This window comes from Gopherus flavomarginatus, chromosome 21 (assembly GCF_025201925.1).
Source record: "Gopherus flavomarginatus isolate rGopFla2 chromosome 21, rGopFla2.mat.asm, whole genome shotgun sequence".
NCBI lineage: Eukaryota > Metazoa > Chordata > Testudines > Testudinidae > Gopherus > Gopherus flavomarginatus.
The window spans coordinates 16,046,653-16,069,780 of record NC_066637.1 but is presented as its reverse complement, the minus strand read 5'-3'; the positions used below and the strand labels follow the sequence as shown (position 1 = coordinate 16,069,780).

The window sequence follows — 23,128 nt, the reverse complement described above, 5'->3', positions numbered from 1 at the left end:
TGGCAGAGGGTACAAGTAGTGCTGACGGGCACAGGTAGGTATGGACGGAGTGGGGGCAGTGGTGGGTACAGGTGGAGTGGAACAGTGGTGGAGGAAGTGGGATGGGAGAGGATACAAGTAGTGCTGACAGGCACAGATGGGGAGGTAGGTATGGATGGGGTGGGGGTAGCGGTGGGTACAGGTGGAATGGGGAGTAGTGGTGGGTACAGATGAAGTGGGGCAGTGGTGGAGGAAGTGGGATGGCAGAGGGTACAAGTAGTGCTGACGGGCACAGGTAGGTATGGACAGAGTGGGGGCAGTGGTGGGTACAGGTGGAGTGGGGCAGTGGGGGTGGCAGAGGCTATGTGTGGAGGTAGCAGGCACAGATGGGATGGTGCTGGGCACCAGTGAGGATGGTGGAAGTATCTGTGAGGAGGTGGAGGAGGCTTCTGGAAGGCACTCGGAGTTCCTCCAGGCAAAGCAGGGATTGTTTTCAGCTGAGTGGAGCTCTGGGGGAAGGTGCCAGACTGGAGACAAAAGCTCTCTGGGTGGCCCAGAGCAGGTCCAGCCTAGACAGCAGAAGGGGATGTTCCTCCCAAACCTATGCCCACTTGTAAAGGTAAATAGTCCCTGGGTGTGCGCCACAGTCGCTCAAATCATGATTGAGATTGTACTGATGTTCAAACCTGCCCACGGGAATGAGGCTGAGATCCACCAGACTCATCTCACATGTGCTACGTGCTCATTGCCAACTCGGGCTAGATTCTAAGTGGAACCTACAAGTGAACAGTTCTTTGGCTCTTCCCAGCCTCAGGGCCCCCTGTTTCCCCAGGGAAATACAGCTGGATGCTCTGGTTTGCTCTGCACTCACATGAACATACAGACTCACAGCAAAGGCCATGTTCTATTGCATCAGGTGATGTCTTCAGCAGGTTTTATTGTCTAAGCTTCCTTGAAGGCAGGTTCTGAACTTATTTTGTGAATGATTTTCCTTTAAATAAACACACAGAGGAGACCAGGGGGTCCTCTGCTCTCTCAAAGGATCAGGAGTTATTCCAACCTCTGTATTCCGATGTTCAAGGCATTTAAATAAAAATATCGTGTCATTTTTCAAACGCTTATCTCCAAAGCGTCCTGCAGCCTTTACATTACGCTGAGACTTCAGAGACTTCGAAGGAACGCTTTGAAACAGAATACAGTTCCGCTGTAGAGAGGCTTTCAAAATCCCTGTGCAGGCGTTGTTGTGTCTGCGAGGGACACTCATCCGAGATCTCAACGCACGTGCCCACAGCTGCTGCCCTCGTGAGCACTCTGACGTACACACGCATCCTGCTCACACACCAGTTCTTCACACGATCACCTCAGACACGCCCACACCCCTGCACACACTCACCTTCTCAGGTGCCTAGCGGCACGCACCCCTCTCTCTCTCTCACGTACACCCTCCCGTCTGCCTTGCCCACACATTCTGTGTCCCAGGATCAGTGAGGAGGCTGGGGTCAGAGAAGTGGTGGGCAGAAGACAGTGCTGGATGAATAATGTCTTGTGCAGGCAGTGGGTAATATAGCGCAGTGTCTCTTGTGGCTATTACTGGCAGGGCGGTTTCTTTAGCTCAGCGGCCAGGAGAAGGCTTAGAAAGTTAGCAGGCCCCAGGTTGTCGTCCCGGCTCAGCTCTGCCAGAGGGGAAGGCCGGTTTTCTAGCCCCATGGAGAAGCACCAGAAAAGACCAAGAGGGGATATGAAGGTAGAAGCTAATGTAGCCCCCCCTTCCCTCCCACTGTGTTGACTTGCCCATTCTCCTGGCTGCTTGGTGTGACACCGCATGAGTAGGTCGGGTGTCTGGGGTCTCAGCGAGTTTGAAGGTGGGAGAGTCCATCTCATAGCACCTCTCAGTGTGACTCAGAATCCTTCACACACAGGTTGCTGGTTGAAATCCAGCCAGGGCAGGTCTCAGCTAGAAGTTACTGGCCTGGATGGGATAGGTTGTGTTTGCTGCGAGCCCTAGCAGACAAGTGCCTGTCCAACAGGCAGCCCCAGCAGAGGCCAACAACTGGGTGGAGCTACCCTCTGGTCCCAGGGACAGACGGGGGTCAGAATGGAGCAGGCTCCTTGGCACAGAAAGGAGCTGCCAATGCGGCACCATCGAGTCCCCCTGTCTCCGGGACGCTAGCTGCTCCTGTGAATCCTGTGTGCTTCCTGGCAGGTGAGGGGGGGATACTTTGGGACCCAGGCTGGGTGGCCAGCAGTAACCCAGGCCCTCCCTCTTTCCCTCCCCAGGTGTATTTTAAGAGAGACGGGGAGCTCATTGAGGTGGTGCCCCTCCTGGAGCCTCCATCCAGCGCCGCCGGGTTGCAGGACAGCCGAGCCACTCGGAACCTGCTGAACCGTGACCTGGACGACACCAAGATGCAGAAGTCCCTATCCCTGCTGGAGGTGGAGGACCGGGGTGGGCGACCCTACACAGAGAACCCCCTCAAGAGCCTCACCCCTGACCCGGGACTTCTGTTCAGCCCGGCCACGGAGATCATCCCAGAGACTGTGGTGAGCCGGGAGTTCCCGAGGTGGGTCCACAACATGGAGCCCGTCTACTACTACCACCATACGCACATCCCCCTCAGCGACGGCACTGTGGAGGTGCGGGCCATGCTCATGTGGACACTTAACCCGCAGATAGACAATGAGGCACTCTTCAGCTGTGAGGTCAAGCACCCTGCCCTCTCCATGCCCATGCAGGCCGAGGTCACGCTAGGTAAGGCGCGCGCGGGGGGGAGGGGTGGTTTAAAGGGGCACAATGTGATGTGTCATTCACTGTGCCCTCGGTTTTTGCCTGTCTGGTTTATGGTGACAAAGACCCCTCCGGCCCCACACAGCTTCTCTCTTTGATCCCCACTCTCTCCTCCTCCCATCCCACCTCTTCCAGCTCCCCCCACCCTTTCTTTCCTACCACACCTCCTGTTTTCTCCCTCTTACTCATCTCTCTCCTCCCCTCCCACTCTCTTTCCTACCCTTTGCTTTGCTTTCCAAATCTTTCCACTTGGTCTGGGAGGAGGCCTGCCGACTGTGGGCTGAGGGGCTTCTTTGGGTCTCTGTGTCTGCTGGTTGTGGGAGGGGGTGGCAGTCAGGACCCTTGGGATGTGTCTCCCAGCCCGGGTAGAAGATTCATGCTAGTGGGGCTCGAGCTTGCGTACTAAAAAGAGCAGTGTGGTCACCAGGACTCTAGCTGGAGCCCGGACATTCAAGCTTAGAGGGTTGGGTTCCTGGGTTCTATCAGGCAAGAGTCTATGGGGGTTCTTGGGTTCTGTGATCAGCTGAGGCAAGCGCCCTCCCCCACCCCCACCCCCCGTGACCCTGTGCCTGCTGCAACAGAGCATGGCCTAGTGGAGAAACCATTGGACTAGGATTCGAGAAACTGGTTGTATTCTCAGTTGACCTTGAGCAAGACACCCGCCTCAGTTTCCCCATCTGTCAAATGGGGATCATGATCCTGACCTCCTTTGTAAATCACTTTGGGATCCCCAGATGGAAAGATAAGAGCTAGCTAAGAGCTACTTACGATGATGATGAACTGCACCTCGAGCTGTGATTCTGTTCGCTCTCAGGAGCTGAGCCAAGTTGAGCCTAGTCAGCTCTTGGAAGGGTGACCCCCAAGGCACACACCTGGGGTGCACGGAGCAGTAATGCTAGATATACATCAGAGGATGCTCCTCCCTCTGAGCCAGAGCTAATGGGTCAGCAGTGGTGGTGCTGGGAGAGGCTGTCCTGCTAGAGGGGCCGTGTCCTGCATGAGACGTAAAACCAAGCTTCTGACCATCTGCAGTCGTGAAAGATGCTCTGGCGCTTTTTGCCGCAGTGGGCATCACCCTGGCTGTGCTGCCCACGTTCCTCGTTTCTCCCACAGCATTGTGTGGTGTAGCTGCACTGTCACACTCCCCAGAGGGGGTTGCATTTAACCATGGCTGCGTGATGAGTGGATACACGCCTGTGTGGGCTGCTCCAGGAGTCAGTCTCTCTTATGCTCCCTTTCTTCTGGCTGCCTGTTTGCTCTGAGCACCCGCTTCATTTAGCCCCTTGGTCAACCCTCTGCTAAGCCAGGGAAACGTTTGAGACCTGAAATTGCTCAGTTCCCCTCCTGCCCTGCGCCTCATTCACGTCTCTCTCTCGGAGCCGGGGCCACACACCAATTCCGAGGAGATTGTTCTGCTACGCCTGTGGGGCGCTCTCCCACACTGGGCAGAGGGGCCAGGGCGGGGCCCTTTGAACTCCTCTTACCTGGCTTTCTGCGCTGGGGGGGAATTTCAGCTGTCTCCCCTGGCGACGCAGCCGTGGTGCTGAACGGCGCTGGATCCCGGGCCCAGTCCCATGGCAGCCACCAGCAATGGGGCAACCACCATGTCTGCAAGGGTTGACTTTGCCTCAGTGGCCTCCATTGTCAGCACTGCACCTGGAGTCGGCATCAGGGCCGGCTTTAGGCCAATTCGCCCGATTCCTGGCCTAAAGGCCTTAGGTGCTTTTCTAAATATTTTTACTTACCCTGGCAGAGGTCAGCTCCGCCGGGGTCTTCCGTGGCCCCGCTCCCCTGACCCAAGTGCCGGCAGGAGCACAGCTGCCTCACGGCCCCGCTCTTCCAGCTGGAGCTCTGGCCGGAGCGCGGCAAGCACTACCCTGCAGTCCCGCTCTCCCAGCTGGAGCTCCTGGCCCTTTAAATAGCCCCCAGAGCCCTGGGGTAGTGGGGGGCTTGGGGGCTATTTAAAGGGCCGGGGCTCCAGCTGCCTCTGCAACTCCAGTCCTTTAAATAGCCGCCGGAGCCCTGGGGTAGTGTGGGGCTTGGGGGCTATTTAAAGGGCCAGGGCTCCAGCTGCCTCTGCAACTCCAGTCCTTTAAATAGCCGCCGGAGCCCTGCCGCCCCCATGCATTCCCCAGGGCTCCCGCGGCTATTTAAAAGGTCTGGGGCAGGGTAGAAGCAGAGGAGCCCCGGTCTCTTTAAATAGCCCCCAGAGCTCTGGGGTAGTGAGGGGCTTGGGGGCTATTTAAAGGGCCAGGGCTCCAGCTGCCTCTGCTGCACCCCCTGCCTTGCTCGCACCAGCCCTGCCCCCCCGCCTGCAGCCAACTCTGCACCCCATGCCCACAGCCAGCCCCTGCCTTGTCTCCAGCCAACCCCTGCTGCACCCCCCTTCAGCCCTGCCCAAAGCCAGCCAGCCCCACACACACACCCCTGCCTGCACCAGCCCTGCACATCTTGCCCTGCCCGCACCCAGCCCCGCTCCCCCTGCCCTGTCTCCAGCCAACCCCTGCTGCACCCCCGTGCCTGAAGCCAGCCAGTTCCGCACTCCTCTGTCTCCAGCCCTGCCAACCCCTGTTGCACCCCCCTGTGGCCCTGCCTGAAGCCAGCCTGCCCCACACCCTCCTGTCTCCAGCCAGCCCTGCACCCCTGGCCCTGCCTGCAGCCAGCCCCTATCTCCAGTCAGCCCCTGCCCTGCCTCCAGCCAGCCCCATGTCCACTGCTGCCCTGCAGTTCCCAGGGCAGTAACCCTGCACACCTGCTTCAATGAGGGGGGCAGGGAGCAGCTGGGACCCACACGTGCACACCCCCCGGGAGTGGCAGGACCCACACATGTGATACGGCTGTCATTAATAACCAATCAACCGCATATATGATGCAATGTACATAATATATAATTTTATTATTTATATAGTTATGGAAAGTAAATGATAATGGAAGCAATGAAAGGCTTTTTTTTTTTTTTACACTTTTTTTTTTAGTCATCCCTGCGAGGGCCCTGCCGAAAATGTTCAAATTGGGCCCCGCATTTCCTAAATGTGGCCCTGGCCGGCATCTTTCCATGCCCTCATTAACCCACAGGTCTGAGTGTCTCTCCCAGAGGAGGGGGAAGGTTGGCACTGCCCTGAGCGCCTTTCGCTGTGGCACACAGTCGGAGGGAGCAGAGCTCACTGTTACACCCACAGCCCCGAACCGCCACGCTGGCTCCTTTACACACACAAAAAAGGGGGGGGGCTGGGGCACCCTTTCCTTGTCCCCAGAGAAATGCTGCCCGGCTGAGCAAAGAGTGGAGGAAGGGCAACACCTTGTGGTCAGAGGCAAGGCTGAGTCGGTGGCTGGCTCTGCCATGCTGGGGCTCCTCAGTCTGGGCCCACAGCACCACCTGCTCTTCCAAAGCTTACGGTGCCTTGGTGGGGCGGCCCTGGGAGGTTTCGACTCTCCTCTGCCTTGCTCCTCCTGTTCTATCCCCACCACAGAGGCCCACTGAGCTGGCCACACCCAGATCTTGGCGTCTGTGGGCCAAGCACCTCATGGCAGGGGGTGTTTTTGGCAAGGGATCCTCCCATCTAGATCTGCCCTTGCTGTGATGGATGCAAGCCTGAGGCGGGAAGCTGCGGGGGGCGCCCTGTGAGGGTGGCAGTCAGGCAGCCTTTGGCGGCGCGCCTACGGATTCGACGGCAATTCGGCGGCGGGTACACCGAAGCCGCAGGACCGGCGGACCTCCCACAGGCAAGCCGCTGAATCTGCGCCGCTGAAGGCAGCCTGCCTGCCGTGCTTGGGGCGGCAAAAAAAGCTAGAGCCGCCCCTGGATGGACGGAGCCAGTTGCTGACCTGTTTCCTAGAGCACCTCTGTCTGGGAGCGGTTCAAGGCTCTTTGCTTCACAGGCAAGAATCCATTGACTTTTAAATGATGCTGAGCCCAATAGTTACTTGTTTATTTCAGTTCATGGGCACTGCTCTGCTCTGGGTACCAAAACAGCCCTTATCCAATAGGAGCCAAAGCAAATCCTCCCCTCGCGCCCAGCTGCACTCCAGGGTTAGGAAGCTCTGGGAGGCTGGGAAGGGATCCTGGCTGTGCGTGCAAAGGAAGAGGGGGATTGGCACTGAGAGTGCTGCCCAGACTCATCAGTGTAGCCACATCCTCCAGCCTTTCCACTCAAGGCATCCTCTCCGGCATGGACTTCACCCTTCTGCATGGTGGCTGGGTCAGCCCTGGAGTCCCCCTCGGTCCCTAGAGTGGGCATAGCATGGCCAGCAACAATCCCTCTCTGTGCTAACCCCACAAATGCACCCCAGCCTGGGGCAGAAGACCGTCCTGAGTCCATATCTGCTGAGGAAGCCACTGGGGAGATCCATTCCTGCCAGCCAGCTAGAGAGGAATGTTTGGCTTTTTGTAATGTGGCCTTCTACCAATCAGGAACCAGAAAGAGAGCCCTCTCCCCTCCCCCTGAAACTCATTGGACCCATCACAACCATCAGAGGGTAATAATGTTCCTTCACACTATCTGGGCTGGATTCAAATCAGCCGCGGCAGAATCAAATGGCTTCCTAGCGCACGACCAATCAGCTGAGCCATCCATTCCCCCCTGCCCAACCCCCGGCTGACCGTACCCCTCATTCCTGACTGTTATCATCACACACTCCTATCTCCATCGCAGGAAACTCAGTATAACAAGGAGATTATGGGAGGGAGGCGGAGAATCTTCTGCTCTCAGTCGTCTTTAGCAACTAACGCTGGAGCTAACGAAGCTTGATGGGCTCCAAATCGTGGTGACTATAGGAAGGTGGCTCCTTGCCCCACCCCCTGCTTGTAAAGCAACTCGCTCTTCAATGAGAGCCCCTTCAAAACAACCCCATAAGATGGGAGACTCCCGAATGAGACTCCCAAATCCACGGCAGATCCCGGATCTGTAGCAGGGGTAGATATCCCTGATGCTGAGGACAAGGCCTGACTGGACAGGTTCATCCGGGAGAGGTGCACGTGTAAGAATTCTGGGAGATAACCAGCCATGTGGTTTACAGGCCAGAGCAGAACCCATGTTCAGGTGACTCGGGTGCTGAGAGAAGCAGATTGTTCATCTGAGCTTTCAGTGCTGAGCTTTTTCCAGCTGGGAGTCCGAGTTATGGGGAGAATTAGTCTCAGTAGAACTGGCCAAAAAAGCGAACTGTTTTTCCTGGGAACGTTTATGGCATTCTATCTTGAACATTTTCAGATTTTTTTCAACAGAAAAACGAACCAATGAACAACAACAACAAAAAAACAGCTGGTTTTTGAAAACTTTAAAACCAAACATATTTTCGGTAAAAATATTTTGCTTTTGGTTAAAGATGCTCCGTTTTAGAAAATCAAAAACGTTTGCCCCCCAAAAAAGTTTGGATTTTGATTTTTTTGTGGAAAAAATCAGATCTTTTTCCGATGACTGAGATGACAGCCATTCCATAACGCCTCGGACTGTTTGCAGGCCTCGCAAAGCAAATGTTGCCAAACGGATGAAAAAGAGGAAGTGGGACTGCTAGCTGGAGCTCCCTTCACTTCAATAAGCATAACCTCAGAGGTGCTAAATGCTGGCTCATTGCATCTCTGCCAGTGCGGCGGGACGGGCAGTACTACCCAACACCCCATAAGAATGTCCACCAGGCATGACGTGCTCCTCCGTCAAAAGCAGGGAAAGCTCAAGCCAACACCTGCCTGGCTGACTTTCCAACATGTTCTGTCAGCCCAGCGTGCTGAGAACCAGAGATGGACAAGGAGAGGCTTTCATAGTTCCCCTGAATAATGAACAAGGGAGTGAATAATTAACAGGGGAGATGCTCCCCAGGGTAGCTCTGATTGGTGACAATATGTACAACCTCTGCCTGACTGGAGGTGTATGGGATAAGACTGTATTTATAATGGTGTCATGTAAAGGAGAGTCCTGATCTGAAGTCCTAATTTCTTCCCCTCTAACTGTTGGAGGGAGTGAATTTGCGTGGTGCTCTCAAAAGCAAACAGCTGTGGTTGAATGGGCAAAATTCCTCTGTGCTGCTTTGCCAGTGCACCTTTCTCCTGTTCTTCCAGCACTTATCATGCATGTACATTAACCCCAGTAATGTTGGTGCTGGGGTGAAATTCTTGAACTGGGATTGTTGAGGAGCAGGATCCGTGGGTTCCCGAAGCACAGAACAGAGGGCACCAAACTCATTGCTCGTAGATCATCACTGAGTTATCAGATGGTAACAGCTTTCTGTCCCTGCGAAATCCTGGATTAGATTCAAACCAGTGAGTGGCCCTGGAGGGATCCCAAACACCCTGAAGTCAGTGCTTTCCGTTAACTTCAGTGGACTTTGGATCAGGCACTTCCCAACTCTGGATCTCCCCAAACCTTGGGCCTCTAACTCATCACTAGTTCCCTGAGAAGTGCTGTGTGTCTGCCTTTCTCCTCCAAGATTTGTTCTGCTCTGAGTACCTAGGTCTTGTAGGTGCCTCTTCTCCCCTACGTATACCTAAAGGCATTTCCCCTCAGCCCAAGGACAGGGGTAACATGATCAGATTTGCATTGCAACAGGTTGGTAAAGTCAGCATGAGTTAATGCAGAGCAAGATTAGAAGCAGCAGGAAAGAGAGAGGACTTGTTGAAGGTACCCCTGTTCCACCACTCTGCCGGGACACAAGTCCAGGGACATATCCCAATGAAATATTAACAAAGGGAGAGACAGGTATAGCGACTGGAATCCATGTAGGATGGACTGACCGAAATCTGCTCCCGGACACCAAAGCTTTAGAGTTCCTCACCAGCCTGAAATCCAGATCTTGTGTCAGGAAGTTCCTGTAGAGCCAGGTTCCGTTGCTCCTCTCCTCCCAACCTCTGTGACCAATTGTCATCAAAGGGCCAGGAGCCCATGTAGTGGAAGGAAATGATGGAGCTCTCCTCCTATCTGAAACCATCCAGCTAGCAGAGGAGCATCCTCCTCAAACAGCAAGTGGAGCCAATGGGCTTGATTATCCTGTTGACAGCGGCTGCCTTCAGATCAGGAAATGACATCGTGATGAGCGAGAGAGACCAGGCAGACAGCTGATGATGATGAGGTTGTTTGCATCTGTGGAGAATGAATCTCAGCAAAATGAAAGCTTGGAAGCAGATCCCATCCCATGCCTAGCCCACCTCCCTGCTGGTCAGTGCACATGGGATTTGTTAGGGCAGCTGCGCTGCACTCCTGCTACAGATCCAGACCCTGCCAAGGGGGAGCTGTGTTCTTGTGTGTAAACTTGGGACATGTAAAAACATCTGCTGGTGCTCTCCGCTCCTCCCATCCCATCTTCCCACCCACAGAGATCCCAGCCCTGCTGCTGTCACCTGGTCTCCAGTAGTGAACCCAGTGCTCCCCAAAGGAGTCAGGCCTGCAGCTAGACTAGAACCAGAACCTCCAATCTCTGAACATCAGGGATGCTTGGCTCCAGATCTGAGTTTTGCAGCTCAGACCTGTCTTTGGGTAGGGCACCCATAAACCATCCAGCAACACGTACAGCTGCCCACAGTACGGGGAGCAGGGTCTCGGCCCCTGGCCACCTATGAGCCAAAAGGCAGGGTCTGAGAATCAAACCTAGCTCGATGGTTTGAGCACTGGCCTGCTAAATCCAGGATTGTGAGTTCAATCCTTGAGGGGGCCATTTGGGGATTTAGTTGGTCCTGCTTTGAGCAAGGGGCTGGACTAGATGACCTCCTGAGGTCCCTTCCAACCCTAATAATCTGTGAACCTACACCTCCAAATGGTAGCATTTGGGCATCTTGGCTAATCTGCTGGTGCAAGTGACAAACCTGTGCTCTGCCTTGTGTCTGTCCCCTTCCTATAAACAGCCCACAGGAGAAAGGCAGCCTATGATGATGGCTCTTCCAGTGCTGTTGCCTACAGCATTATAAGAACACTGGGGCTAAGCTCATATACATCAGCTAAGCACCTGATCTGCTCTGTGGAAGTTGTGTCTTTCTCTGCAGGGTCAGAGTGGAGAGGAGGGGGTGAGTGCGTTGGATTGGCTGTGGCCGGAGCCTGTGTCGGGACTGGCACTATCTGACCTTGTGCTGGCAACAGATCAAAGATCCAGCTTGATTTTACAGCTGTCCGCTCCAGAGCAACTAGCCGAACGGTGCAGTACTGGGAGCTTGGCAGCTGCTGTCTGTGTGGCCACCCGGTGCTGGTAGATCATTCGGAGACATTGAAGGATAGATTTTTCCCACACTGTTGCATCTTGCAGGTGACCAGCGTCTCCATGCATGGAGGCAGCAGTTGGCTATTTCCCCTCACCAGGTGTTTCCTGGACAGTTGACGTGCTGGAAATCCCAGTAGACTCCATTAGACTCCTCCAGTTGGAGTTCCCATCTCCCCAGTAGCTCCATTGCTCACTTCCTAATTCAAGCTGCCAGTTGGAACCGATATGAGAACTTCCATCTGGAAATTCCCCTGGAGCCCTTTCTCAGGCATACAGCGTGTGCCCTCACTACGCTAGGCCAGCCTTGATCCTCAGGTAGACAGGCTTTTCCCGGGGAGCTGACATTGGGCCTTCGTAGCCGGGTTGCTGGTGGCATCCTGTCTTTGAACTGCTGGCAGGTCCCCCAGCCAGGCAACCTCCTCTCTCCGGCAGGGGTAGGAGCACTTAGCAGCCTCCCCTTCCTAAGCACAGCTGGGCCAATAATGGAGTTTTTAGTTTGCTGATAATGTCAAAAAATCTGAAAAAACAAAATCCATTTGGGTGGAACTGAAAAAAAGATTTTTTTTAAACATTTTTAGAATATGGAAAAGAAAAAAAAATTTTTGTTCCAATGTTGAGTGGTTTTTAATGCTTTTCTTTAAACCGTTAATTAAAATTCAAAGACACTTCTAAACAAAGCATTATTTCAAACCCCAAAAAATCACAACCATTTGAGAGTGGTTTTTCCAGTACAAGCAATTTGTCAAAACCAACCCAAATTTGAGAACCAGTTTGGTGTCGCCGATGCTTCATTTTACCCCGAAAAACATTTCAGCAGACAAATTTTGCCTCGCTCCAGGCTTAAGCACTCTCCCAGCTCCAGGAGGAGCCCAGAACCCAAAAGTCAGGAGCCCGTGCTGAGTCAAGCAAGCTCAGGAGACAGGCAGTGAGCTAAAGAGATGAGACAGTTGTGCCAAGCACCGGGGTGGCTGCGGCACAGAGCGTGCCAGGGCCCTCACCTGGGGAGCGTGACCAGATGGCTGCCATGTGTTCTTTCCTGCCACTGCACGTGTACCTGGCAGGGAGCCCTCCTGCTGCTGGGCCTTAAGGAACCCTGGCTCACATCACAGCCCTGGGGGTGCGTGTGGAGGATGGAGCCAGAGGGGTGTTTCTAAGCAGTGGGGAATCAAGCGACACAGATGGATTCTGGGAAGATGGATGAGGAGGCAAATATCTCACCACCGTCTTTCCCTGTTACCGGAGGACATCATGTCAGGCCATCACAGGCGATTAACCACCCATCAGGCTGTGGCTGGGGTGGGAGTCTCTGCCTCATTAGCTCGCCAACGCCTGCTGTCTCTGAAGACCAGAGCCGGCTAATGAGTGACTCGCTCTCATGCTTATTAATAGGGGAGCAGGTTTCAAGAAGCACTGATGATATCTCAGTGATTCATGGTTTCTGGCTCTCGTGTCCCTGCTGATCTCTGCTCAGGCCCAGCAGCTGCCCCTGGCACCCCAGAGAAACAAACGTGCAGCCCAGTGGTTGTGCCACTGAGGCTAAGAGCTTACTATAAATGCTTGATAGGGATACTGAGGACATCCAAAATCATGGTAGATGGGGTAAAACAATGGGATAAAATCCACATGCTTCAGGGCATCACCCCGCACTAAGTGACGGGGTCAGAAAGAAACTTCCCCTATGGGGCAGGTCACTATATATCACCCACCATCATTCTCACACCATCCTTAGACATACTTGGCATTGGCCACCATCAGAGATCACTGGTCTGATCCAATGTGGTGATTACGATGTTCCTAGGTGTGGCATGCTGGCAACTCAGCTAGCAATGGTGAGCAATATATAGTCCCGTGCGCACTTGGGCACTCCACTGTCGCACTCCTCGCAATCCCCGTGCAGTCAGGGGGTTGCACAGGGTATACACTGGGGCAGAATATGCCCCCATTGTAGTTCCTTCCCTGCCCCCCCATTCGAGCAGCTGCTCCCTTCCACCCCCTACCATGTTCTCCAGGCTGCAATGTCTTTTCCCCGGGTCCCTCCATCTCTCCGCATTTTGTATCTCTCTGCAGCACCTCCATACATACGTCCTGTATTTCCAGCAAGGAGGGACGGCAAGGTCTCACCAGAGGCCCTGCGGAGAGGCAGGGTTCACTGGTCTCTAGGGTTAGTTCGTCCCACAGGCTCAGGATGTTATGCCCGAAGCGCTTGTGATTCTCCAACTGCAGAGCCAAGGGGGGACAATGAGCCAATTCATATACCTGGCATATATGTCTGTGCAGTAGCTGAAGGGGCCACTACGCTACCTGAGATCCATCCGCAGCGTCAGAGAGATGAGGTTCCCCCATCCTGGTGAACTGCCTGTGGATACGCACCACGTCCCCTTCAGCAGAGCCTGCTGCCATCCCTGCCGACCTTGCCCGCTGATGAAGCCCTGCTGTCCCCAGGCAGCCCCCTCGTGGTGCCATTCAAATTTAAAGGCCACGTTTAAAATAAATTTGCTGCCAGAAGCAATCAGAGGGAACAGGCCAGGCAGGGCGCACGCCACTCTCCAACTCTGATTTATTCAGAGCAATGCCTTATAGAGTGCTACCCTGTTATCTCCTGGAAGGGATTTGATTTGGGCTCTGCAGACATGGGGATGCAGGGGACACGGTGCCGGAAATCCCAGCCCTGCTAGCGACAAGGACAGAAAAGTTACTTCATGAAGTTGGCAAACCTGTGACTTCAAGAGAACACCTTCCTTGGGCAAGAGAGGTATTTGCACTGGGGAAGGGGCTTGGTCCTCATCACCTGGGCTTGTGGCTTAGTGCTGTGACTTGGCCAGCCCAGTTTGGGTGGATGGTCAACTTGAGAAATGCAACACACTTGGCCACTATGGGCCCTGGCACCTACTTCCCAAGGCAAATGGAGACATCAGGACAAGCGCTTCCGTTGGCCTCACTCTCCCTCAGCACTGTGTGCATTGTCATTGGCTGACTGGCTGCTGAGTTGTCTCTCCTATGGATTCAATTGGACGTGCCCAACAGGCGCAGCCGTCCTAGCTGTTGCTATGTATTATTTTTCTTGATGCAAATACAGACATGCAGATGTTTTCCCATCTGTATTCCATTCATTTCTCAGGAGCGACTGATGCACCCAGGGACGACGTCCTTGCTCCAGAGTGTCTCAGAGGCCACGTGGGACCCTGCCACTGAAAGATCAGAGCAATTAGTTTGAGGTGCTGCATGTCAAATGCCATTCTGGAGTTCCAGCCGGGTGGGTGTATCACATCCCGCAAGCGGGAGAGCCTTGTTCAAATCCCAGGCTCAAGCCCTAGCTGAAGAGTGTCCCACCCCCATCCAGGGAGCAAGAGGCCAGAAGACGTGGCCACTTCTCCAAGCGTCTCTCACGCTCACCCCATCCTCCTGAGTGTGGCACTTACAAGGCGAGCTGTTGGAGTGAGCGAACGGGCCGGGCTGGCGGGCAACAGGAGGTGAAGGTAGAACAAAGCACCAGTGTCATCTGCTCACTCCGCCAGCCAGTTCCCCAGCTAAGTGGTAGCACAGCACAACTGAGGTCGCTGCTCGGCTGCTTCATCTTGACCCAAAAACGCCCCAGCCAGTATGATCCGGGAGGAGGAGGCGAAGTTGTCATGGCGTTGCCATGGCAATGGCACAGGCAACCTTTCCAGCTGAACCTTTGGCTTCATCCCTTCTCTTTTCCGGCACATCGCCTCATGTCACGCACCAGGTGCCGTCCGCCGTACGGCACTAACAAGCAAGCAAAGCCCATTACCTCCGCCGAGCGACAGTCCCCATGTGCACGGGGTCACGGCTTCCCTTCAGCGGCCAACTACCTGGCACTTGGTTATTTTAATAACTAACCAGCATTTTAGAGCTGCTACAAATGAAAAGCAGGCAACTTTGGAAGCAGGGGTGCTCATCGGGCTGACCCATGGGAGGGGGCACTGTGCCAATTTTCTGCAGAGCCTCCTGCAGCAGAATCTGACACCTACGCAAACAAAGGGCTCCAGAAGGAGGAATTAAACATGCGGGGGGGCTGCTGGCAGCATTCTCAGGGGCGGTGTGTGGGGTTGAGTGGCATGGGGCAGCTTGCAGAAGCATCTAAAACGATGCTTTCTGCCTGGCCTCACTCTGAATGGAGCAGCGTGAGAGCGATTGTATGGGGGATTCATGGGATGCCATGCCAATAGGAAGACGGGGGAGGAGGAAGGAAAAGTCAGACGAGAGAAGAGAAGGAAAAGGCGCCAGAGGAAAGAACAATAAACAGTGGGGCTAGATAGCGATTGTTTATCTGTGGAATTGTTTAAGGGTCCAATCCTCCCCCTGTTGCAATCAATGGGAGTTTTTCCATTGATTTCAGTGGGAACCCTGCAAAGCCATTCTTAACGAGTCTCTTTTCTATCTTAAATGCCTCATGGACTTGACTGTAGGACTGAACAGATGACTCCTTCTATGTTGGGCTTTGGTATCAAAATATGGAGGTTTTCCTTTAAAAAAAAAAAAAAGATTAAAAGTGTTTTGGTATTGACCTCTAATACTGTAGGAAACATTTGATTTGCTTTAGTAAGAATCTCATTTAAATAAATACATTATTTAAAAAAATCATTACTTACCAAGCGGAAGGCTGAGCATTTGAGTACCTGTCTGTCTATATATCACTCATGCAGGCATCTGTCTGTCTAGCAGTCTTGAAGGCATCTATCTGTTCATCTATCGTTCATGAAGCTGTCTATCCGTCATCTTGACAACTGTCCATCCATCTATCAGTCATGAAGGTAGCTGTCTATCAATCATGTAGACAGCTGTCTATCCCTCTATCACTCATGTAAGCATTTTTTATAGCTACTATATCATCTGGGCATTGATCCCACACTTTTCTTTGTGGTACTGCACCACCTATTCAAGGTCTGACTATTAACCGATATGGGCTACTCACTATGGCAGTGTTTGTCTAAGTTGGTGATTCAATGCTGTGCTGACATCCATTGTTTTTCCCCTCTTGTTTCTCTGCAGTTGCTCCCAAGGGCCCCAAAATCATGATGACCCCAACAAGAGCCCGCGTTGGAGACACAGTTCGGATCTTGGTGCACGGTTTTCAGGTCTGCAGGTTTTTTATCCTCATAGCGCAACAGGGCCTGGTTTCGGTTACACTGACAGATGGTAATACGTCTTCCTATGCAGCAGACTTACAAAGACTGGCAAAGGAGCAGATTGGGGGTGGGGTTTAGTTTAGTTTGACTTTAGGATTTGATTTTTTATTTTCCCCCAGCAGTCAGGCCCTCAACTGAGCTGCTCATTTTGTTTGCAGGTTCTGCGATTGCACACGCAAAGCAGGGAATTGTGCATACATATGGATAACAATGGTAGTTGGCTTGCAGCGTTCCTTGAGTTGCATGTCCACTCATACTAACTACACACATAAATAAGGCATGCAATTCCTCATGGATTTTGCGTGCTCAATTACACCCTCAACTCTTGAAAATTGGCTCTTTTGTCTCCCAGTTCGAAATTGATTTGTTGTCACTTGGAGTTTTCTCTAATAGAAATCACTGCACTAAACAAAGACCCACGCTTCTCTATACCTTTGGCCGGGCGTATTTATTCTGTAGATGAATAATGCAGTAATTATGAACCTAGCTTGCGACTTAATGGGACAGAGGTGGGTGCTCTCCACATAGACTAAATATGTGACTTTTACATCTATGGGATATCTTAACTAGGAAACAAGTTATGTTCTTAACTCCTTTTGACTAACACAAGGGAAAGTCCTAGTGAAGAGAAGGCAGTTTGCAGTTTTAACACAGGGGTAGGCAAGCTATGGCATGGGTGCCGAAGGCGGCATGTGAGCTGATTTTCAGTGGCACTCACACTACCCAGGTCCTGACCACCAGTCCAGGGGGCTCTGCATTTTAATTTAATTTTAAATGAAGCTTCTTAAATATTTTTAAATCTTTACATACAACAATAGTTTAGTTATATATTATAGAGTTCTAGAAAGAGACCTTCTAAAAATGTTAAACTCTATTACCGGCACATAAAACCTTAAATTAGAGTGAATAGATGAAGACTCAGCACAGCACTTCTGAAAGGTTGCTGACCCCTGTTTTAACACATGTTGGCAGGTCGGGGCAATGCATTGACCTGCTAACGCCTACAATAATTATCGTCTGCCTTGCCTTCGCTAGGGTTTTAGCTTGTTAGTTACCACGTTAGATGATCCGAGTTAAGAACACAGCTTTTTTTTCCTGGCGCAGACAGGCGTTATGCTCTAGTATTTTGTTATTATGGGACAGATTCTCTACGGCCTGATACCTGGTGCAGCCCTTCTCATTTGTTCAAAGGAGTTGTGAAGCACCCCCCCACAAATCTTCCTCTCGTAGGTGGTAGCATTTCATACCCACATGTCACGTGTTCTGCACAGACTCAAGATGCAAAGTACTGTAGAACCAGCTGCTGTCTGTGCATCCAGCCTGCTGCCAGTTGAGTTTTTAATCTCATGCCTTTAACGGAAAATGACTTGTGGAGGATTTGAGATCTGCTTCATGCCTTTGTATCTGCGCCTGCCTGTGTTGTTCTTACAAGGCTAACCCAGCTAAGCAAGCTAAAATATAACTATGCCAATTAATGTATTCGTGCCACAGAGCCTTTAAGCATACGTCTACACTGCAATAAAAGACCCGTGGCACGGCCACGGCTGGCCCAGGTCAGCTGACTTTGGCTTGCAGGGCTAAAAACTGCAGTGTAGACATTTAGGCTCGGGCGTGGGCTGGAGCCCAGGATCTGAAACCCTGTGAATGGGGTGGGTCTCCAAGCCTGGACTCCAGCCTGAGCCCAGATGTCTACATTGCATCATCCCAGCCAGGGCTTTGTCAAGCCAGGCCTTAAAAACCTCTGAGGATTGAGATTCCACCACCTCCCTAGGTAACCCATTCCGGTGCTTCACCACCCTCCTAGTGAAAAAGTTTTTCCTAATATCCAACCTAAACCTCCCCCACTGCAACTTGAGACCATTGCTCCTTGTTCTGTCATCTGCTACCACTGAAAACAGTCTAGATCCATCCTCTTTGGAACCCCCTTTCAGGTTGTTGAAAGCAGCTATCAAATCCCCCCTCGTTCTTCTCTTCTGCAGACGAAACAATCCCAGTTCCCTCAGCCTCTCCTCATAAGTCATGTGCTCCAGCCCCCTGATCATTTTTGTTCCCTTCGCTGGACTCTTTCCAATTTTTCCACATCCTTCTTGTAGTGTGGGGCCCAAAACTGGACACAGTACTCCAGATGAGGCCTCACCAATGTCAAATAGAGGGGAATGATCATGTTCCTCTATCTGCTGACAGTGCTCCTACTTATACAGCCCAAAATGCTGTTAGCCTTCTTGGCAACAGGGGCACACTGTTGACTCACATGCAGCTTCTCGTCCACTGTAATCCCTAAGTCCTTTTCTGCAGAACTGCTGCCTAGCCACTCGGTCCCCAATCTGTAACAGTGAATGGGATTTGTCCATCCTAAATGCAGGACTCTGCACTTGTCCTTGTTGAACCTCATCAGATTTCTTTTGGCCCAATCCTCTAATTTGTCTACATCACTCTGGACCCTGTCCCTACCCTCCAGCATATCTACCTCTCCTCCCAGTTTAGTGTCATCTGTTTAGCCCCCATTTCCCCTCCCCCCCACTGCCCAGCCTGAGCCCCACAAGACCAAGTCAATTGACCTGGGTTCTGAGACTCGGTGCTACAGGGTTTTTTTATTGCAGTGTAGACATTCCCTAAGTGCTGAGCACTAGTATTTCAGGGGTTACTCAGGGTGATCCATACCATCACCTGGAGGATCTGTGAAGTTCGCTGGGATCTTTGAGGTCAGACTATCAATGATTCCCAAACTTTCCTGGTCCACTTAGCTCCTCCTTAAAAAATTATTGTGAGGTGACTGGCTGGAAGGTCAAGCTCAGATATCACATGGGGTATTCGTACCACTGTTTGGGAACTCTTGGATTAGAAGATGTAATAGTCCCTTCTGGCCTTAATGGCTGACTCCATGGATCTCTGGGAGGAGGAAAGGTGCTATCTGCAATGCCAATGATTAGCTCTGTGTTAGTATCAGAGTGGTCAGCAGAGGCTGTAGTAATGAAAATGACTGTTTTAGTAAAATGACCCATCTATCTGAAGCCGTTTTCCCCATCTTGGCTGCAGAATGAAGTCTTCCCCGAGCCCTTGTTCACCTGGACCCGTGTCGGGAGCAGGCTCCTGGATGGCAGCGCTGAGCATGATGGGAAGGAGTTGGTCCTGGAAAGAGTGCCGGCTGAGTTAAACGGTTCCATGTATCGCTGCACTGCTCAGAACCCACTGGGCTCCACGGACACCCACACCAGGCTGATAGTGTTTGGTACGGTACATACCCTTGGGAGGAACCCTCCTCTGTCCCACATTACTCCAGCTTGTTCACAATGTCCTTACTACCCCTGACCAAATACAAACTGGCTTTCCCTTTGGCCTGGCCATGCTGCCTTGTCATTTGCTGTTTGCGACTCCCTCTGTGACTGGCATTTTGATTGTACGGATGTTTGCCAGCGGCTCGTTTCAGGCCCTGAGCTGAGAATAATCATTAACATTATTTATTTTACAGCTCAAATAACTAGCCCACAGTCCCTGTCCTGAAAAATTTATGATCAAGAAATGACATTGGTGAGAGTTGTTTATGATGCATATGGGACAATAATTCTTTATTTTGGTTCTCTGCCAGTTCTGGGCAAAAAAAAATTCATTTAAGATCAACTGAAAACACATTTTTTGAAATTTTTGCAGAGAGAGACAGAACTATCTTTTTCATATATTGGGCTGCTGAGAGGCCACGAATAGAGAATCAATGGTAACCATTGTCCTCCCCATGGTATGGAGACTGGAAAGGGTCTAGAAATGAGAAAGAGACAAAGACTCTTGAGTAAAAAATCCAACCTCTAATTCCTCTCTGACCTGCAGTCAGGAGCAGCTAGAGAGATGAAATTCTGTTCCTGCTGATGAAACTCGGCAATGAAAGAAAATCCAAAGAGTCAGAGCTGCCCAAGATCACCCTTTTTAGGGTTTCTCACTTCGCTGGGCACCGATCAATGATTGACCCTTGTTATTGAGAAAGGCAGAGTGCAACAGTGGTGTGAAAGAGACATTAGCTTTCCGTATCCCACGAGATATATGTGCACTTGAAAGGTTCTTTTGATGTTATCCCATCTGAAATTAGCATCTAATTCTAATTAGTATCTGTGTATATTTTGTTTTAATTAGAAAACCCAAATATTCCAAGAGGAACAGAAGACTCAAATGGTAAGTTGGGATCCTATATTGCATTTCATCATAAATTACTGCTAATTTCTCAGTTGCTTCTAGGGTGGATGGGAGCACTGAACACCTATGTTCTTAGGAGGCCATGCATAGATAAAACTGTGTGTTTAGTCTGGGGAATCTTCCATGCCCCAAGGGACCAAACATTTTCTGGCAGTTTATAACGCAGGGGTTATAACCCTAGAGGCATGAGATGCCCTTTCTGGGGGCGCGAGACAGGCCAGATGTTTTTTTAGAAGGTAAATCAGCGAAAACACAAATTAAGCACAGGCATGTAAGTAGAACTACTTTGTTTTGTCAAACCTATGTATTTATTAACATTATACATTTTTAATGATTACTGTAATACACAAACAAACATATATCTAAGTTTAAGAGGTGTGAGAACGTATTTTGAGAACCAAAGGGGTGCGAGAACATATTATGAGAACCAAAGGGGTGCAGGTTGCAGTAAAGGTTAAGAACCACTGGTCTGTATTATGATCCGTAGTGTTACTAATCAGCTGGTGAAGCACTAGCAGTCAATAAGCAGCAAGACAACCTGTGCTGACTATGATGGTTGTTCCTTTGTATAGACAATGAAGTTTGTTTTCACTATAATCACTTGAGCTGGTCAAAAAAAATTTCATCTGAACTTTTTTTCCAATGAAAAAAAGTAATTTTGGACAGCACGGAAGTTTGCACAAAAAACCAAATTCCATTTTGTCTATTACTTTTTCAGGTTCTCATTGAAAAAACAAGACCCAAAAATTGAGGGCGGGAGAGGGGAGTTTGTTTTTTGATGAAAAGCCGTAACATTTCTCAGAAAATTAAAATGTTGGGTTTTCATCCAGATTTATCACAAGGGGGGAAAAAAATCATTCCTGGATCAGCTCTCCTCCATTCTCCGGTATTCCAGCCACCAGCCTGCCTTTTCTAGCATAAATTACACTGCTTCCTGCAGTAGTCTTCACTCCCTACCCCGAGGCATTGTGGGCCCTCCCCACAAGAGCAGGTGGGGAGTTTTCTGACAAAATATATTTTTCATCAGAAAACGTTGGTGCGTCAAAGCCAAAACTGTTGGCAGTACAGGTTCAGTTTCATCATAACTTCTATTTCTGAAAAAAAAATTGAAATTGTCAAAATGGGATGTGTTTTGACATTTTCTGAACAAAAAGTTTTGTTTTCCAGTTCAAAACTACTTTATTTTTCTGCTATAAATTTCAAAATGAAATTTATAGCAGAAAAATAAACCAAAAAGAAAAGTGAAAACTGAAATGGAACATTTCAAAATTATCTACAGAAGACGCTTTGATTGATCTGACCTGAAAACCATTTTGGATTTTTGGTCTGGGAACATGTTTAAGATTTTTGACTTTTCATCCCAGTTCAGGATGGGAAATTTTGTTTGAAAACTCTCATGAGTTGAGAAAAGCATTTCCCGGCCAGCTGTACATGGAGCAGAGAATTTGCCCCAGTAAGGGTTGTGCCTAGTTCTGACATTGCTAAATTTGGCCCTGGTAGCCCTGGGCAAGGTGCAGGATATGTTCAAATGTTGGTAGGGATTCTGCATTACTTTATACCATCCACTTACTTGGTTTTCCTATAGCAGACACCTCCTCTCCCCCAGTGTTTAAGCTGCACTGGTTTGGCACACCCAGTGAATGCCAGATCAGTAAAGCAGCGAAAGTTACAGCTGTGTATCAGTTACAACCATTTTGCAATTATCATATCTTAGCATGTCAGCACCTCAGGGCAGGGCTCTGGGCCAGATTCCAATCTTGAACCAACCTCTGTGAGAAGGGCTGATCTTGTGGTTAAGGGAGGTGACTGGGATTTGGGAGAGCTAGGCTCAGTTCCTGGCTCTGTCGCACACTCCCTGTGTAACCTCAGTTTCACCGTCTCCAAAATGGGGATACCAGTGCCTCCATTCTCCCACCCTTTGTCTTGGCTAGTCAGACTGTAGGCTCTTTGGGGGCCAAGAGTGTCTCTTGCTATGTGATCGTAAAGCCAATGGGACCCTGGTCTCAGTTGGGGCCCCCAGCTACTAAAATGATACAAGTCATGAATATTAAACGCCATTAGCATTGGTGGGAATCCAGATTAAAGTCGCATGCCAGATTTACAGCGGCATGACTGTGAGCGGAATCTGGTCTGTTTGTCTGTAAGGTGCCATGCCTGGCGCTATATGGAGAGATATATAAACAGTCTCTTTGTTTGCTCCAGGACACCATTGATCACCACATCGCTAACCCTAACCCTTCCTTGGTTTGTCTAGGTTCAGTGACCAGCCACAGCGGCTTCAGGCTAATTTTGATGCTCATCCTAACAGTGATCCTGGAGCTGACGTGAAGGCTTGCCTCTTCCTCCTCCTCCTTTGAGCAGCTCCACCCAGCATTTACATCTCCGTCAATTGGTTTTCTTTTCTTCTTTTTTTCTTTTTCTTTTTCTAAACTATTTACAGTCTTGTCCTCAGTCTCTTTCTGTCTGTGTCTTGGCTTCCTTGGTCGATTTAATTAAAATGAAAAAAAGGTCCCCCTGGTAAAAGGCAGCGCGTATTATTTGCCATGTGCAATCCTTGGCCTATAGAAAGGGCAATCTGGTCCTTGCACATGCGAAAACAAGAGCCGGTAATGACACACAGAAGCACATACAGGGAATGCATCCAGGTGCATATTTCGCAGATGCAGTTTAGGCATCGATATTGGCAAAAGTCACTCCATCTAGCCATACGGAGGCAGAAAGTCTAATAGAAGATGGGGTTGGGAGCGAGGACAGTTGGGTTCTAGCCCCAGTTCCATCACCAATTCTGTGACACCTTGGAAAGTCGTTTTGGTCGAAATTTTCAGAGGTAGCCACTGATTTTGGGTTCACACCC

At 50.8% G+C, this 23,128-nt stretch overlaps 1 protein-coding gene across 2 annotated transcripts in view; it reads left to right on the top strand.

Annotated features, from left to right (window-relative positions):
- The window catches only part of IGSF21 (immunoglobin superfamily member 21), a 263,204-nt gene extending 240,483 nt beyond the window's left edge, over positions 1–22,721 (top strand). For both annotated transcript variants that reach the window (XM_050931343.1, XM_050931344.1), the window contains exons 6-10: positions 2,257–2,728; positions 15,956–16,041; positions 19,129–19,321; positions 20,215–20,253; positions 22,529–22,721. In XM_050931343.1, coding sequence (XP_050787300.1) covers positions 2,257–2,728; positions 15,956–16,041; positions 19,129–19,321; positions 20,215–20,253; positions 22,529–22,602 — 864 coding nt within the window. In that variant the 3' untranslated portion in view covers positions 22,603–22,721. The remainder of the gene's footprint in view (positions 1–2,256; positions 2,729–15,955; positions 16,042–19,128; positions 19,322–20,214; positions 20,254–22,528) is intronic.
- Positions 22,722–23,128: the final 407 nt, after the last annotated feature.